General features: G+C 40.1%; 1 protein-coding gene across 1 annotated transcript; it reads right to left on the minus strand.

Moving 5' to 3' along the window:
* Positions 1 to 2,877: 2,877 nt before the first annotated feature.
* On the minus strand, positions 2,878 to 9,556 carry Fam217a (family with sequence similarity 217 member A). Its single transcript, XM_047557057.1, has 5 exons — positions 9,488 to 9,556; positions 7,624 to 7,708; positions 7,489 to 7,502; positions 6,704 to 6,771; positions 2,878 to 4,229 (listed from the first exon to the last, which is right to left on the minus strand). Exons 1-5 carry the CDS (start codon positions 9,548 to 9,550, stop codon positions 3,014 to 3,016), a joined length of 1,446 nt encoding a protein of 481 aa, XP_047413013.1. The 5' UTR covers positions 9,551 to 9,556; the 3' UTR covers positions 2,878 to 3,013.
* Between the last annotated feature and the right edge of the window lie 9,514 nt (positions 9,557 to 19,070).

The raw sequence follows: 19,070 nt of genomic DNA on the forward strand, positions 1-19,070 counted from the left end.
ACTTTTCACTTACTGACATGCATTACATGTATGATCCAAGGCTTTCCCTTTTCAATCAATGGGATAAACTTGAGAGGACTACGTGTATGGTTCCTACAAACTTGCCACTTCTGGTCTTGTTTGAGGGACTCGAGCACATAGAAAAATCCCAGCAACTGTACCTTTTTAATAAGTGATGTTGACTTAAAAATTATTGTTACTTTCATTCTATAATGGGAAATGGCAACGCTTCTGGTCCAGGTTTGATATTTATAATTTTAAGCAATGTTGAACTTTAATAGAAAAGCATTTGATAGGTATTTCAGTACCTCCTTTAATTAGTTCTAGTAGCATCCTAAATAAAGTAGCCTGTAAATACTGTAAAACATATTTACAATTATAAAAAAGAAAATTCACGCTTTGCCAGACACAGTAGCGCTTGCTCCTAACTCCAGCTACTCAGGAGGATAACAAGTTTGAGGCCAGTCTGGGCAACTTAGTGAGACCCTGTCTCAAAAAGTGCTGAGGATGTAGCTCAGTGGTAGAGTACCCCCAGTTTCAATCCCTAGTACTAAAAGAACACAAAAATTCACCCCTAGGAACTTTGTTTCCACTTTTTATCATATATTTTCATTTGCTGATCTAGCAGGTAAATTCATGTCCAAAAAAGAAAATCACCCTTCACAAAAAACATCAAATCAGTTTTTTCTCCCACACTGTAAGGGGCTAAAGCAGTCCTCTAACAATCAGTTAAACAGTCTTAACCTTTGCAACTTCTGCTTCCACGATGCTCTTCCCTTCCATACACTTCCCATCTCCCATGCCCACTCCAAATTGGCCTCACTGAGAGGGTTTGTGTCTGTCACATACCATGTTCCTGCGCTTGCCTGGCACATTCCTTGCAAGAACATTAGTTTTTTAGGAACTCTCATTCCTTCACAGACAGTACAGTCAATACTAGGGCAGCTCATTCTTGCACTAGATCTGCCCTCCAGTGTCATTCTTATTTCCCCATTACATTTTTTGAATATTTGCTGTATGTCAGACACTTTTAATCCTAGTCATTTAATCCTCATATGGTTATAGACATTTCATTCAGTTTACAGATCAGATTAATGAAGCACAGAGAGGTTAAAGAAACTGGGTGTGTAGACTAGAACTGTTAAGTGACAGGCTGGGTTCTAATTCAGGCTACAGGTAAGTCAGTGCTTTTAACAATTCATGCATAACAATCCCAATGACAGACCGTTTGCCAATCAAATATTTTAAAGAGTACCTACTACCTTCCAGGATTCAATGTGAACAAAACAAGCATGTGCCAGGCAATGGTGGTGCACACCTGTAATTCCAGCGACTGGGAAGCTGAGGCAGGAGGATCGTGAGTTAAAACCCAACCTCAGCAATTTAGTGAGGCCCTAAGCAACTTAGTGAGACAGTCTCAAAATAAAAAAAATTATAAGGACTGGGATATGTCTCAGTGGTTAAAGACCCTGGGGTTCAATTCCCCCATACCAAAAAGAAAAAAAAATAAAAAAACACCAAGACCAAAAAGAAAAAAAAAAAGAAATTAAACACCAAGCATGTTCCTTTCTAAAGTCTTGTAAAAATTTACATCATTATAACCCTAAAGATGAAGGGATAAAATCCAGTTAAATGATAACAATGGATGCAAAGCACTGGTCATAAGGTTCAGGTCTCAAATTACAGGGAATTGAGAGTAAAGATGATTGACAGGAACCAAGGAAGGTCACTGAGTTAAAGTGAACAAATAAAAGTTCAATTTTGCATTACAGTTTTGTGAAAATATAATACCAGATTCATTGTATGGGATACAGGTAAAATTCCATTATAAGGGAGTCTGACCAATTATTTTCTGTTGCTTTGATATGGTTCCAGAAAATCCTTTGATACTAACCTAAAACCTAAGCATGCGCCCTGTGACCCCTGCCTCTAAAAAAACTATTTGAGTCTTACTTTTTTTTTTAACTAAAGATAACGAAGAGGAAACAAGCTACATTTGCTCTTTAACATTTATTTGAATTATGCTTTAATACATCTCTCCATTCCTAATTCAAATATTGTTTCTCATTTGGATGATGCACAGAAACTTAATAATGACTATCTCTGTGCCAGGCATTGGTGGGAGGGAAGACACCTTTTATTTCATTTGGTATATCTGGGTAATGTTTTAAATTGTAATCAGTTGTTATTTTTTAATGTTTAAGAAGAACAAGCCAGGCACAGTGGCACACACCTATAATCCCAGTAGCTCAGGAGGCTGAGTCAGGAGGATCACAAGTTCAAGGACAGCCTCAGCAATTTAGCGAGGCCTAAAGCAATTCAGAACCTGTCTCAAAAAAAAAGAGGGCTGGGGATGTGGCTCAGTGGTAAAGTGTTCCTGGGTTCAATCCCCAGTTACCACCTCCCACCGGAAAAAAAAAAAAAAAGTAGAAAAGAAAAACTAATTAATCATCCACTTAAAACCAAAGCATACTATACCCCAGAATACCCAGATCTCTGATCTATGAATGTTACATCAAGGTTTTCCTTCATGTTTTTCAAACTGTGATCCAAGAATCACCTACACTAAAAATCAGGATGCTTGTTTGTAGTATGTGTATATGGATCCCCCTCCCAAAAATTGTTTCGGTAAACCAGAGAGAAAACAATCAAAGAATAACTACAACAGAGACCTATCAATTATACCATTTATTGATGATACAATTATACTGGAAAACAATCACAACAAAAGAACAAGCTTCTGAATAGAATACTTCGGTTTACTAAGTAAAACGTTTCTTTGAAACATAACGTGAAGAATTGTCAAATGCAGCAATGTGGAAGCCCTTGGATCTGTATACAGATGGCTCAGCTGTGACTCACAGGCTACACTCCGTATCTCATCAGGCAGTCTATTTGTATTGCTTTTTTGTTTGTTTTTGTTTTTATACCTGCATCTCAGAATGACAAACCATATGCTAGCTGGGCTTCTTGAAATAGATTTGCTCACATTGAGACGTATGAAAGAAAAGAGTTATTTTTGGTCTATGGGTGAGCACTTACCCTTAGCTATAAAGGAAGGTGAAAAACAGTTTAATTTCTGAATATAGAATGGTCTATTCAATAGTATACTTTTCTGGTAAAGTTTCTTTTTGGTCCTTTGTGATTTAATTTCTTCCCTGTGATTTTCAGGAAAAGACAGGGGTATAGGTGAAACTGGTATTGGAGACCTTGGTGGCAGGCATCTTGTTGAGACCATTTTAACCGGTGATTGAGTTGTTTGGGCGGTGGCAGGCTTGGGTGGGAGTTCTTGGCATGAATTTGAAGTGAAACTTTTGGGATTCTTAAAATCATCAGAAGTTGCAATAGATTGTTTTGTGGTTGGTGAACTTTTCAGAGATGGTGGTCTAGAATTCCATTTATATTTTCCATCACCGCTCCAATTCCACTTTGAAGCATTTTGTTCAAGCTTACCAGAACCAGAATTGTTTTTTCTCTTTTCTCGACTTTTATCTACACAAGATGTCTGAAGACTCAAAGGGTCAGGAAGTTTAGGCTGCCTCGCTTTCAGTGTAGCTTTGGAGGAAGAGGGTCGCTCAGAAACTGCTGGAGAACAAAAAGCATTTGGCAGTCTAGACCGCTCCTTTTGTATAGTCGTATGTTGTAACCTTTCCAGTTCCAGTAAACGAGTTATCAGTTGTTCCACGGAGCTTTCTGGAGATTCCACTGTTGCTTTCCAATTTTCACATTTTGAAAAGGCAAATTTGTGCAAATCCAGAGTATTGAAAGGAGGGGGAAGAAAATCAGGATATAGAAATACTTCACTCCGTTCCTCAGTAAAAGATTCCTCAACATTTTCTATTTCTTCTGGCTTTAACTTAAGGTCCATCTTTTTAAAATAGCTGAGTAAAGTATCATTAGTATTCTCGTTTTCTGATAAGTCACTTTCATCTGTTAAAATTTCTTCCACATTACTGTTTCCAGTAAAGTTGCAGTTTGGAGCAGATAAAGTTTCACCACCATTGTTGGTTTCTACAGTTGAACATGAATCAATTTGAAACTCATTTCTGTCCTTAAAAAAGTCTCCATCAGCATAGGGCCAGTAGAGACCTAATGGCAGCGGCAGTCCCAGGTTAGAACCAGCTTGCTGATCAACTGGAGTACTTGTTAATGAGTGGTTTAGGGTAAAGAGCCTTATGGGATTATTGACTACATTAAAGCCAGTTTCCATTGTAGATTTTTTGAATTCCCTTTAAAAAATAATTTAATTAATGAGTGGTTTGTTGACTATAATTAAAATGCTATTAAATGATACAAATAAGTAACCTTTATCAAATATTGGTTAACAATTTAGTTCCCAATGGCACATGTGTTATATATTTAGCTATCTGCAATAAAAATACACTAATTTCAAAATATGCTTTAATTATATAGAACTATGTGAAATTTTTAAAATACAGATAAAAATATTAATTAGACATCCCTTTGCACAAATGCAGGTAACAAGATACCTAAAATGAGACCTAAAGATGGCTAACTGAAACTATGAAGCCACAAGGCTAAAAGTGGCTAATTATATATATTTACCTATATTGTACCTGAAATTATGATGTCTGAAAATTAGGATATCCAACTCAAACAGATATTATAGTGAAGGTTCATTAACTCAAAATCGGATAAAAGGAAACTTAAGGAATATAGTTAGGTTATTAACAAAGAGTTCTATGTTAATCACTATAGTTTTAAAAATTATTCTAACAAAAAAATAAGCAATATCTATCAAACCAAAATTATTCCAGATATAGTCCTTAGCAGTTTTCTTCTAATGGTGCCCTTTTATTTTAGGAGTGATTCTTCTAGGTATTAAAATAATACTATAAAGATACAAAAATAATACTGAAAACTGCAAAAACTCTAGGCCATAAAATACTGAGTTTCTAGATGCTGGGTTTTTTAAAGATAACTGGAAATACTGGGATTGAAAGATTTGATGCATTAGGTTGACATGTGGGCTTAACACTGATCTTGTTTCTATAAATGGCCAGTTTATAGTAAAGATAAGGTAATCTAGGATTTTGAAAAATACTTTCATTTCTGCAGAAAGCGATCAATACGTATTCATTTTGCTAAACACTAGGAATGCTGCCTTGCCTTTGAAAAGCCACAGGAAAATCACTTTAAATCTACAGTTGCTCACAGACACAACACCTGCCCCCGACCCATGGAACAGTAAAAAGAGCAGGCAGGCCGGAGGCAGAAGGCCTAGGTGTGAACTCTGAGCCAGCAGTGAATGAGCAAAAGGCAAAGGTCAATATCCACCTCAGGGGAGTTCCACTGACAATATTCCATTCACATTTTATGTTAATGTACTTTGTGAAATGTTAAACACTAAATTTATTATTGTCATCCTCATTGATTGTACACTGAGGAGAAAAATTTTAATAGAATATTTATTGACACCCAACTTCCATCTCTGCACCACCTTTAGGCCTACCCAGCATGGAAAGCAAATCCCTATCAAACACACATGCTTCTGTTTAGTCCTCACAACATCCCCATGAGATGGGCTCTTTCCCTTTCTTCCTGTTACAGATAAGCACACTGAGATATTCCACCGCTAAGGACACACATCTAGTAAGTGGTGGAGCTGGGATTTGAACCCAGGCAGTGGATCTCATGGCCGTGATCCCAACCACTGCCTTCTGCTGCCTCCTTTGGTGTTCGCCCCTCTGTTACTGTGATAAAGTCAGTTCGTGTGTTTGACCTCTTACCTTGAAATCCTTGTCCCCAGCTGAGTGCTTTCTTACTAAATGAGCCTATCCATCAGTACCAACATTCCCTTAGGAAGCCCACAATTCCCTGGAGCACTTCCTGGTTTCGCCCTTGAATCCTACATAAGGGAAGCCTTACTCTGGGCCTCATGGAGGTGAACTCCTCTGGCCAGGAGAGAGCTGCTGTCAAGTGATGCACTGTTTTTACAGCTGGTTGAGAGAGGAATGGGACTTGGGATGCCTTTAATTATGTATAAAACTGACACTGAGCAGTGTTCAAGAGGAGGTTATTTCCAAACCTCCTGTGTTTTTAAGGGGGAGTCTAGCTGGTTCTAATCTACAATAAAATTTAAGCACAAAACGTGAGAATTCAGACCAAAGAAAAGTCTGAGAAGCAATACGTTATAATGACTATGAGCATGAATCAAGCTACTTTCAAATTCCTGCTCCACAATCTACTAGTTGTGTCACTTTGAGAAGTTACAGAACTGGTCACCATGCCTCAGTGTCCTCATCTGTAAAACAGGGAAAATGATAACAGTACCTACCTTGTAAGACTGGGCTCAGAGTAAATGAGTTAACAGGCATAAAGAATTAAAGTAGCTCCTGGAATAGTCCTTTCCTGTGATATTTCCTTTTCATTTCAATGACAAATCCAACTCTATCCATCTAAGCCTTCACTGTAAAAGGTGAAAATTTCTACAACCTGAAGAGGACTTGAGTGTCACCTAAGTCTTTGTCGCAAGGGCACAGTGAACCCACCTCTTACCTGCATGCTGGCTAGCTTGTGGTGTCCACTGCCTCTTCCTATTTCAGGGTGGATTTCTGCAATTTCCACACAATATTTTTTCTGCTTTTTTTTTTTTTTTTGTATCTTGTATTTCAAGCAACTAACTCATCTGTATTTAAATTTATTTTATAAATTTAGAGTATTACAAAAAATATGCTCTCACCTGTTCTCCATGGTACTTCCTTCATTAAGAGGGTAACTCCACAACTGAAACAGCCCTTGTTTACTACTCTGATAACAGAAAGATCATAACAATGTCTTAGAAAATTAATGAATTTTTGTATTTGACATATTAAGTTCTAGCATCGGTTGCTCTACTGGAATTTCCAAAGGGTTCTATAAAGCAGCAGTAAAACACAACATGTGTGTGTTCCCCATTCATCTCCTAAGAAGGCATAGTTCTTGTTCTAACCACAGGATGTGTGGTAAGGTCCACTCTATTCCCCTTATGCATACAGAAATCATTTGTTTTTACTGATTTCAGCAGAAATAATATAATCCATTATCAATACCAACCAAACATCATTAACTAATGAACCTTCAGTATCATTAACATTATTTTACAATTAAGTATTTAACATTTTGCACAAAAATGGTAAGTGAAAGATTAATTTTTTGCCATTTCAAAATAGGATATTGGCTATTTCAACTGCTTTGAGTCATCGAAAGGGTTGAGACTACTTCCCTTTTGGCAGTGACTAGTAAATACTATACTTACTAAATGTCAATTTCCATTTATAGCATGGTTATACTGAAAAAAGTTAATATAACAAAATATTAATTTAATGACCAATTTGCAGCCCTGTAAAATAATAAAAGCTTTGACTTGCTTGAAGAACTCTACAGAAATAAAATTTAAAGTTTAATTTCGAAGAAGAAAAAAATTTCAAAGAACATGCTTATCATTTTCGAACAATATGTGAATTATTTAAAACCAAACATCCTTACCTTATTAATTTTGCCTGAAAGAATATGTATGAAAAATGACAATTAATAGTTACATAAAACAGGTTGCATTCAAACAAACCCCCTTTAATATAAGTAATTATTCCAGTATAAATATACACATCTAGGATTTCTTACCACCTGCCGCACTATCCCTTCCAGGTGGGAAGTTTTTATTTTCAAGAACAGGTACTTCAGAATCCAAATTCCAGGAAGATACGTTCTAAAATAATATTTGGTTAGGATAAACTTAAAATTAAAAAGATTTTAAAAGCTCAAGTACAAAATTTTACACGTTCTTTGGTTAAAGTATGACACAAGGCACAAAGTCCTATGAACCCCTCCGCCTCCAGGATGGACACACTCAGCATCTTTGAGATGCATGCAGTTCCTCTTATCAAACCTTCACCAGCTTGATAACATCTGTCATTCATGAAATGGAAACACTCTTACCATAATTTATGGTTCCATTCTCTCTCTTTTTTTTTTTTTTTTTTTTTTTTTTGCGGTGCTGGGGATTGAACCCAGGGCCTTGTGTTTGCGAGGTAAGTACTCTACCAACTGAGCTACATCCCCCGCCCTCCATTCTCATTTTGTTAAAAATAATGACACACAGGTTCTCAAAACTGATTTTAAAATATAATGCAAGGTTGTGTTCCATGGTGCACACAATGGCATGTTCATCAGTTTTTCTGTGTTTGAGCACCAGATCTAAAAGCCTATAAAACCTTTCCATCAACCAAAGAAAATCTGCACTCCTTGCATTATATCCAGTGCCACCCAGGCCACTACTCTTAGTATGGATTCCATATGTTGAGAAATACTCGGAAATACTCAAAAAGAAAGCCAAAAGATTCCTGAAAAAGGAAAGGTACTAATAATATCCACTAGATAGTTCTATTCCAGATGTTGTGCAGAGTGCTATGGGCAAACCTGTGGGTGTGGGCAGGGAATGACTGTAATACTTCATTCTAGAAAGAGGGAAGTGATGAGGTGATGATACAAAAGTAACTTTAAGGAGTGAACTCAGTTGTTTTCTATCTCAGACAAAAAAATCCTTTATAAATGAATCTCTACACAAATGAAATGTTAGGTATTATTAGGTATTGGCTCCACACTAAGGAGGAACAGGGAGAAATAAGCTTCAATATGCACAAGGATTTAATTTATCCATGGCGGGGTATCTCCTGATGGGAAGGATAACGGGATATGAGAAAGGAGAGTGTGGGTTATCTTTATTTGGAAACTTCTGAAAATAAAATTAATAAATTTCTGCTTTCTGATATAACATGTATGAGGTCTAGTCACTACGTGAGAATCACCTGGGGAGCTTTCTAAAAATAATGGTTGAAGGCTGGGATTGTAGTTGATTGGTAGAATACTTGGTCAGCATGCATGAAGCCCTGTGTCCAATCCCCAGTACTAAAAGGCAAAAGTTGCAAAAAACATACAAATTCTAATTCAGTAGAATGAGGGTGAAGTCCAGGTGTTTGCATTTTAAAAAACTCCCCAATGGATTCTCAAATTTCTTTCAGGTATGCAATCCTGGGTCACTAGTGTCCAAAATGTTCCTGTGAGAAACATCCTTATGTTCAAATGGTAAAAAGAAGTTGATGAAAACCGTGCTGTTTATACAATCAAATTAACCTAAATGTGTCAATGGGTAAGGAAGGCTGGCCAACTGAACATGAAGTCAGTTAGTTTGCTTGGGACTTGGTTATACTTTTTTGATACCCCACTTGCCTTACTGATATTTTTTTCTTTAAAGAAATCCAGTTGCAATTAGAAATAGTCTGGTATTTGGAGAAAAGCTAACCTTTCCCTTTCTTAGAAAAAAGAAAAATTTCCACTTGATATCCCAAAGTGCAGAGGGAAGAACAGTACCAACTTCTCACAAATAGAAAGCAGTAAGGTTATCTATGCAGTAAAACTCAGTGGGCACGGTCTTAGCAATAATGAGAGCTCCTGCCTAGAGGCTCAAGTTCAGTGGCATCTGCCATACCTCCTGAGAGATGCTTGACAGACGGACGGTGGTGCCACAGTTCTCCCCATTTCTTCTGCCCATTTTGTTGTAGCTGCTCCTCTGTTTCCTTAAAATCCTATACAGATTGTGGGACAGGCACATTTATGGGTAAGATTCAACATTCATATAAAAAGAAAGCAGGAGTTTTGGTTCCCTAACCAAAGGAGGTTAAGAAAAGTGCTTAGAGGGCTGGGGATATAGCTCAGTGGTACAGCACTTTGCCTGGGTTTGATCCCTCCTACCACAAAAAAGAAGGAAAATAAAATTCTTAGCAGAGAGGTACTGTAAGGGCTGAGTGGAAGTAACCATATGAAAAGAAATCAACCAGAAAAAACAAACAAACAAAAAAAGCAAACCAGGACAAGAAAGGGTATAGACAAAAGCAAACTGTAAGATTTAATTGACAGATTACAAAATTAAGGTCAGAGGTGAGAAAGGAGATATCAGATTAAGAAAACTGAAATATAAGTTGGAAAAACCGATGGGGTGAATTATTTGAAATTTAACAAACAGGGCCATGACGTCTGTTTTTAATCATTTGAAACAAAAAGTGCTCCATTTGAAAGCCAGGTCAACTTTACATACAGGCAGAACACGAATCCCATGCATGTTTCATAGACACCTAAAAGGCCTACAGGCCTAGGCAATATTTTCCACATCAAACTATCATGGTGTCTAAAACACCCACTAATTTAAGGTAAAAGAGAACTATAAGATAACGAAGCATCACTGGATTAAGTTATACTATCTGGAAAGAATTACAAATTAAAGTCATGCAATACTGAACACATTAGCTAATTGGTTGCAATTTTTGCCTCCCAGAGGTAAAGGTGTACTTTGGAGAAATAGAAGATACAGTTCAGGTAGTCTGTGGACAGCAGGTATTGATCCCCCTGCTGTAGGTACACCAGGCCCTGGTGTAGAAGGTAGAGGAAGGAGGCTGTGCAGTAGGGGGCCCGCTTGGGGCCATGCAGGTGCCCTTTCCTTGGTGGAGAGCACGTGGCACCAGGCACCTGAAAAGAGCACAGCACCTGCAGCAGGAGCCTAAAGACAAGAGTCCAGGAAAGGGAGCTTTTGGGATCCGGGAGTGAGGAGGCAGATGTCTGAGGGGGCGCAAGGCCCGGGAGGGCGGCCCCCTTTGGCTCCTAGGCTGTGGCTGGCCTCAGTGGGGAGCTCGGGCCCAGGGCGGCAGGTGGGGCTCGCGGGTCGCCAGGGCTCGGGCCTCTTACCCAACAGAGCCGCAGGCCCACGTGTCCTCCCCGGTGTCCTCTCCGAGGGCGTCGCCGCCCCGAGGCCCAGGCCCCTCCACGCGCAGGGTCAGTGCGAACGGCTTGCCGGGCGCCCCCTCCAACTCGGCCTTCCTGCAGCGGGAGGACAAGGAGGGCAGCGGGCAGCGGTGGGCCCGGCCCTCGGCCGTGAAGGGCCTGCGGGTTCCGCGGGCCCGCGCCGGGGCGGAGGTCAGGCCCAGGGCCCAGGCCGGGCTCCAGGAGGCCAGCTGTGGCAGGGGCTGGGTCTCGGCGGGCTGCTCCACCGGCCGGGGCGCCCTAAGCGCCGCTGAGTTCCACCAGGTCCACCGGGACTCGAGGGCCGGGGGTCTGTCGAGGGCTGCTCGGGCTCGGAGCCGCTCGGGGGCCTCCAGGCCGCCCGCCGTGCGGGACACGCCACGCCGCCGGCCGCCGGGCTTCGGGTACGGCCCCTGCGCGCCCCCGGGCTCCGGCAGGGGCGTCCCTTCCCACTCGGCCATCCGGGCGCAGGGTGCGCCCGGGCTTCTCGGGCAAGGTCGCAGCCACAGCGGCCCACGGGCCCTCGAGGCGGCCTGCGCCGCCCCGGGCCTTGCCCGACCCTTCCAGGGCCTCCGAGGCCTCCCTGAAGGTTCCGGGGCCTTCCCCCGAGGCCTCCCGGACCTCCCCTGCCCTTCCCCGGCCCCTCCGGGCTCTTCCCTGGGCTTCCTCCGGCCTTCTGCGGCCCGGGCTGAGGACTCCGCGAGGCGGCCAGTAGGCCTCCGGGCCGAGCGCCGGGCCACAGGCCTCCAGGAGCGTTGCCCCTCACTCCTTTAGACGGGATCTGTGGAAAGTTACACCTATGCTGCTCACATGCCACATAATTAAAATGGAAGAACAGTATCCCTGCTGAGAGCAAGCCCACCTCTGGTCAGCTGCAGGTCGGTCATCTGTCTTACCACAGGAAGAACAAAAGTCGATTTTTTTTTTCTTTCTGTCTGGGATACATTTAGATTGCCCAATCGAGTACCCCTAAATGCATGTCTCCTACCATAGCTCCATGAAATAAGTAAGGAGGAAAGGGAGGAATGAATGAATGTGCACAGACACACACACTCACACTCACACACACACACACACACACACACACACACACACACACCCATACACATACACACATCCATTTCTCTGTAATAGTTTAATGTAGAGAAAAAATATTGAAACAAAAGATACATGACTATACATTCTTTAAAATAAAGAACTGCTATTTGAGGAGAATTTTTTGCACTATACTGTGTTCTGTTGGGTGAGCACCAGGTTCTACATTCAATCTCCCCAATATTTCAATTAGCATCTTAATATACTGAGGAGGATGGAATCTTCTTAGATATTCTTGGAATAATGCACATACAGGTATATAACAATGTTGACTGCAGATTTCAGGGTCTCTTGGATCTTTGATCCCAGCCCACAGGTGTTTATCTCCTTCCTCCGCATCTCCATTTTCCTTGCAGGCCTTCCCACCCACCCTTCTCCGTTTCACTAGATCCAACCTTTATTTACTTATTTGTATTCCTGAATTTTATTTGTTTTTGTTTGTTTTTGGTAATAGGGATTGAACCCAGGGTCACTGAGTCACATCCCCAGAACTTTTTTTTTTTTTTTTTTTTTTTTTTTTTTTTTTTTGAGACAGTGTCTCATTAAGTTGCTTAGGGTCTCCCTAAATTGCTGAGACTGGCCCCAAACTTGTGATCCTCTTGCTTTGAGCCTCCGGAGTCACTGGGATTACAGGTGTGTGCCACTACATGTAGCTCCTCAATTTTATTTGTTAATCCTGTTGTTTTGTTTGCCTTTTTATTATTTGTTTTTCCCTAGTAGAAAGGAAGGGACCTTGCCTGTGTTTAGTGGGGTATCCCCCTACTTTAAAACTGGATTGGGCCAAATCAATGAAGGTCAATGAATAAGAGCAGCAGAGGCCTCATTCCCTGCAGCCTCCTTGAAGGTCTACCTAGCAGGCTTTCCCCCTTGCCAGTCTATTTTCCATCCCAGAGCTCTAACCATGAATCTCAAATGCCCTTTGAATTCCTAAATATTCAAAACCAAATTCTACAGCCAGCCTTGAAGTATCTGCATATTACCTTTCCTTTCCAGCGTCTGCTACATGTCAAATGCTTCAGACATTTTACAATTTTCCCAAACATCTCTGTCCTCCAGGATATACATCATTTTTTCTTTTCCTACAATAATGCCTCCTTTGAAAAAAAAAAAAACCTTTATTTTTAGCCTGCCTAGTTAACTCTAGTCATATAGTTCTAGCTCAGAAATCATCTTTCCTGACTTCTCAGGAAGAATAAACTACTATCCCCTGCAAGACCCTTCTTTTGGGTTCTGATAAAACAATTTACTTAGAATTTTTTGCTCATGTTACATTATAATTATTCATTTGCAGTAGCTCATTATCTTTGCAACACCTGAAGGTGAGACCTGCTTTTTATCTATTTAGCAGGTTGCCTGGCATATAGTAGGTACTCAGTAAAGTTTGAATTAATTCAATTACTGAAAAAAATAGTATTTCCTAGAATATATGCTGTGGTTACAGGTGCCAACATATTACTGAACAGTCTAGAACAATCTAATACTCCTAACCCCCCATGAACAAGTCTACTAGTTATTTAATAAATGAGTAACCTGAGCTTTAGATATATTAAAATATTAGATATATTCCCAACTTAAAATTAATGGAAAAAATAATGAATTGAGGTCAAAAATGGAGTCCACGTAATCTCAGCTAACACTTTCTACAAATATATGTATCTGGGAAATTATCACCACCACCCAGACAGAAGCTCTTTGTGCATGCATGAGCGCATGTGCATCTGTGTGTGCAAATTTCCTGTATCAGGCGTGTCCTCAACTCATCTCCCTTGCTTTCTGCTTCTCTTTCTGCCTTTTCCTTTTGTTTCAGAACTTGAACTGATTCCCGTTTCCTTCGAGCACCTCTAAGATTTGTCATCCATCAATACATCTTCTACAATTCTCTTTTTTCCCTTGATAGAAATTATTCTTAAAAACCTTTCTGGGGTGGGATTGTGGCTCAGTGGTAGAGCATTCATATAGTATATGCGAAGCACTGGGTTTGATCCTCAGGACCACACAAAAATAAAATAAAGGCGTTGTGTTCATCTACAGCTTATATATATACAGATTTTTCTCTCCTATCATCTCTCCTACTTAACTCCTGCTGAACTGTTCTTCCTTTCTCTGGAGACTTCTGCATGCTTTGACATCTGCATTGAAATTGCAGCTGCCTCTCCCTGTCAGAACTAAATGTGAAAGGTTATGGTGGTGTTAAAACTAAGAGAATGTACCTTCCCCAAGTCCTGGGTCTGGTTTGGCTCTAGTCCGGCTCTGACCACAGTAGCTTAGGTTCAGGTTTAGCTTCAATCCCTGACCCAAAAGAAGGCACCTCCCTTCAAGGACATCTCAAAGCCACACCCAGCATTCAGTTCCTAGTGGTAGCCTCAAGCATTCCTTAATTTATATATGCACTTCTTTAGTCCAGAGTGAAAGCAATGTTTCATAAACAAAGTGGGACATGGGGATGCTATCTCTTGCCATTTAGCACACTCTTCCATTATTTACCATGAGATGGTCTAAATCAGAGGGAAAGAAGGCAAGCCTTGGGCCAATCACTTCTCGGGGGTCCAATAAGCCTGCCTTGCTATCAACCCCAACTTCTGTGGCAAAGGTGACAAAATTGACTACCAGATAATTATTGTGGAAAGCACCTTGTCGTATATGCCTTTTTATGTCCTCGATCATGCAAGAACTGTCAGTAGCAGCTTCTCTTAGTTTCTAATTATTCTGCAGGAAAACACTTCCATTCCAGCCTGCCTCCTTCAGTGCCTTCCAGGTTTTGATATTGCCCATGCATTTGCCCCCAATCCACCTTTATATTTCCTTTTAGTAAAACCAAGATTATGGCTTGCAAGTACTACAGCAGAATCTTCCTCAGTGTAATTATGTAAACATTTTCAGAAAGTCAGAACAATATTTTCTAATTAACTACTGTTAATTAAACTTTGTTGTTATAGTTTTTAAATAAGATGCTCAACAAGTCTGAAACATTTCAAATCAATTATGGACAATTTGTATTTAGCATATGGTTTAAATAACTAACCCTTATTTATCTATGTATTTATTCCGAGCAACCACTATGTCTTTTAGGTATGGCAGATTCTATTTATCCAGATTTAGGACCCTGTTTCTAAGAGCATTCATCTTAAATAGCCTGACTTTCTTGTGTTTATGTAATTACTTTTAATGATGTATATACATTTTTTTCTGCTTCGAAGTTGTTTTAGTTTTTCTTTTCTACTTTGAAGTTTCATTTTAAATATTAACCTTTAATGTTTAACTCCCTTAGGTCTTATTTGGGAGGTCACCCTTTTCCTGCAAAAATATAAGAAATCTTGTTTAAAATCTACTTAAATTAAAAAAAAAAAAAATCTCCTGATTCCTAGAATGAAGGTGATAGTGATGTTTATGTACATACATCCAAAAGGAAGTAAGATAAGCACACACCTCAGTACATTCTACACATGCACATGTTGCAGCTAGTACTTTGGAATACATTCTCAATCATGTATTTCCTCCTTTATTTGCATTTTACTGCAAGATGATTTTCTGAGTGTGCATTGCTTTCAGTCTTCCTAATCCTTGAGATGCTTTAGTCTTCCTATCCTCTGAGCTGTATTTTCCTAGCCTTACAGCAAAAACTCGTGCCCCTCCTACCCTCTCCCCCCATACTGGGATTGAACCCAGGGTGCTTTACCACTGAGCCACATCCCCAGCCCCTCCCCACCCCTTTTTTAGACAGGGTCTCATTAAGTTGCTCAGGCTGGCCTTGAACTTAGGACTTCCTGACTCCCCAGTCACTAGGATTATAGGCGTACAGCACTGCACTGGGCTTGCTTTAAATTGTGATCTAAGTTGTATCAGAACTTACTTTCTGGTGCCAGTAAAGGTGTGGCTGGGGTCCTCTTTCTGGGACTCGGGATCCTCCCACTGCATCTGCTTTGATCGGAGAACTCTCTTCAGAACGCTTCCTTTGAGAAATTTGGAAATGATCTTCTCTCTCTGAACATTACTGAACACTTTGCCTTCTGGAAGCCAGCTGACCTTGTCACCTTCACCGTGGCTCAAGGGAAGGGAAAGGTGTTCGGGAGACACAACAACCCTCTTTGAAACAAAAAAAGGAATTGCTGTTTACCTAAAAATCATGAATAAAAGATGAGCCCGACTAGAAAAACAACCCAGGTTCTGCTCCCGCTGCTGCTACTACTCTGCGGGATTAATTTAGTTAATAATGTTCTGCTAATCGCCTAAGCAGCCTGCTGGCCCGTCATAGCAACTGAACACCACAGCACGGAGAGGTGCCTGACCTGGCTTAGGAGAATGTGCTCTAATCTGTTCTTGGCAGAAAATAATTTTACGTTAAATTATGGTTTTGACAAAGGTAAATATATTGGCCCTTGAAGAATAGGATCGGAAATAAGAGAAATACAAAAAAAAAAAAAGAAAAAGAAAAAAATTAAAGAGAAGCATCTGTTTCATTATAGATTCAACCAGGCTGCCAGCTGCCTTCATGACTGTTAGTTACTCCCACCCTAAAAAAATGTGCTTTTCACCACACTACAATTAGAAAGCAGAATTGTTTACTACAAGTCTTTCTCATTGTAAAAAGCAAAATGTACCCAGTTGATAGTTTAAAAATAAAATTTATGCCAGATGTGATGGTACACACCTGTAATCCTAGCTACTTAAGAAGCTGAGGAGGGAGGATAAGTTTGAGGCCAATCTGGATGACTTAGTGAAACCCTGTCTCAAAATAAAAAATAAAAAATAAAAAATAAATTGGGGATATAGTTCAGTGGTAGAGAGCCCTGAGGTCAATCCGCGGTGCCAGAAAAAATGATTACTTTATGGCTGAATAGTATCCCAGTGTGTATTCATACCACATTTATTTTTTTATCCATTCATCCACTGATGGGCATCTAGGTTGATTCCATATCCCTGTTGTCATTTATAGAGTTGCAATGCACATGTCAGTGCAGGTGATTCTTTCGTGTACTGATTTAATTTCCTTTGGCATACACCCAGTAGTAGAATTGCTGCTCTATGGTAGTTCTATTTTTAATTTCTTGAGGGACCGCCTTAGTGTCTTCCATAATGACTGTGCTAATTTACACTCCTACCAACAATGTGTTATCTTTGCCAGCGTCTTTTTTTTTTTTTTTTTTGTCTTTTTGATCATAGTCACTCAAAAAAATTAATAATTGCTATCTTCTGATTTTAATCAAAGCCAACAAGCTCCAGGGAGCTGCAAACATTCCATCAACAACTGCTTAGAGCAATGATTAAGAACATATGAGTCAATTGACATGATATGGAAAAAAGATGGCATTTTACTGGATCATTTCCTTGGCATATTGAATGGCTTAAATCATAGTTTGTTCTTATATATCTATGAAAATAAGGGTTCAGAGTAATGCACTCAATTTGCTTGGAAGAAAACAGCACAGGATATGTCTTTCAGCTTCCAGAATATTCTACTTTTCTTACTCCAATCAATTCCCTTTTCTGTCCAAAACCAGCCAAACAGTTATGGATCACACTGTATTCAAGTGGTTCTTGTTAGTTCTATAACAAATTTTAAAGGTGTTTATATTTTAAATATAACTTGTTTATTTTTAAAAGTTTTACTTTTGTAGTTTGTAGTTGGAAATTAAGAAGTTTTTTTTTTTTTTTTGAGATGAGGGTCTTACTGTGTTACACCGCAGGCTGCTCTCAAACTGTTAAGCTCAAGCGATCCTTCCTGCCTCAGCCTCCTCAGCAACTGGGACTACAGGCAGAGGATCTAGATGTGAATGTACCATATGTTTTGTCATGTGTTTTTCAAAGTCCTGGCTAAAGGTTTTTTTTTTTGTTTTTTTTGTTTTTTTTTTTTTTCAGTTTTGGTAAAAAGTTGGCCAATATTTGCAGTTTTTGCCATGGCATGCTCTGCTCCTCTTCCCCCACTCTGACCCTTGCACAGTGTGGTTCCCTAGCCAATTCATAATGACAGGGCACCTGACTTCACTGGTAGGTGGAACATGCCTGAAATCAAGGAGTAGCTCCAACAAACTCTTATGTACATTTTTGTCCCAGACTGGGGAGTAGTTCTTAGAGGCTTCTAACTTGCTTAGTGCAAAACTATTACTGTGTGGGGTGAGGGGAAAAAGGGTAGGCTTTTTCACGGGGGAGTCAAATCAGCAGGAAAATAAGTTGTATTCAAAACCAACTTTGAAAAGGAAGAGAGAGGAAACTTTTCAGTTTCATACCAACATTTGCAGAGAACTCAAGAGCCAGGAGAGCTTTTACAAGAGAACAGGAGGCCAAGTGGGGACAAAAGGCAGGAAATAAGAGATTCGCAGATTTAGTTAGCAGAGAACCTGTCAGTCAATTCCTTGGCATCTGTCAGGCCAGAGGAATGGGCAGCCCTTCCACCTTTACCTTCATTATCAGGAAGTTTAGAAGTTAAAATAATACAGAGCTTTTTTCAGTATAAGGAAGTTACCCTTCATTTCAGAGGGAGTCTGTTTCCTTAGGGTTCACTATCAAGTGTGGTGGTTTAAGATTATTTAATATCTCTATTTCCTTCACTCTTTGGCCCACCATGGCTTCTTACCAGTACAGTTGAGCATTTTTGTTTGTTTACTTTGTTTCTTCAGTGTTCATTTGGATCAGAAAATAAGAAGCAGTTTGGCCTCTTACCTGTGTTAATCTGGACATTTCCTTAGTTTGGGACCATGAAGTTCTTTCCTCAGTTCTGCTCGGATTGCGATGACCTAACCACACTCTCTAAGGGCATCTCTGTCTGTGGAGTGTTAATTATCCTTGCACAGGGTGAAAGCACTCCTGTAAATGCCAGATGGGAAAATAACCTCAGACAGATGCACACTGGGTGTTTCCTCCCTTCCCTTTAGGAAGATTCTCTTTCTCCCCTTAGAGCTTGTCCATTTTCAGAAAGTAAATTAGTGCTTTCTGTAGAAAATCCCTGAGAGACTCCAAAGGATGGTTTCCATGGACTGCATTTTTCTGCTTTGAAGGTACAGGACGAGCACTCGGAGTTCTAGGTCAGTCCCTGGACCATTGTGACTCTCAGAATGTGAAGTAAACAGCAAAAAGTAAATTCCGTGATCTCTTCTTGGGCATGGAGGGAAGCTGGGAGGAAGAACCACCATCAGACAAGCTGCTCTTCAAGTTTTCCATTTGTCCTTCTCTGTAACTCACAGGCCATC

Source organism: Sciurus carolinensis, chromosome 7 (genome assembly GCF_902686445.1).
Source record: "Sciurus carolinensis chromosome 7, mSciCar1.2, whole genome shotgun sequence".
Classification (NCBI taxonomy): domain Eukaryota; kingdom Metazoa; phylum Chordata; class Mammalia; order Rodentia; family Sciuridae; genus Sciurus; species Sciurus carolinensis.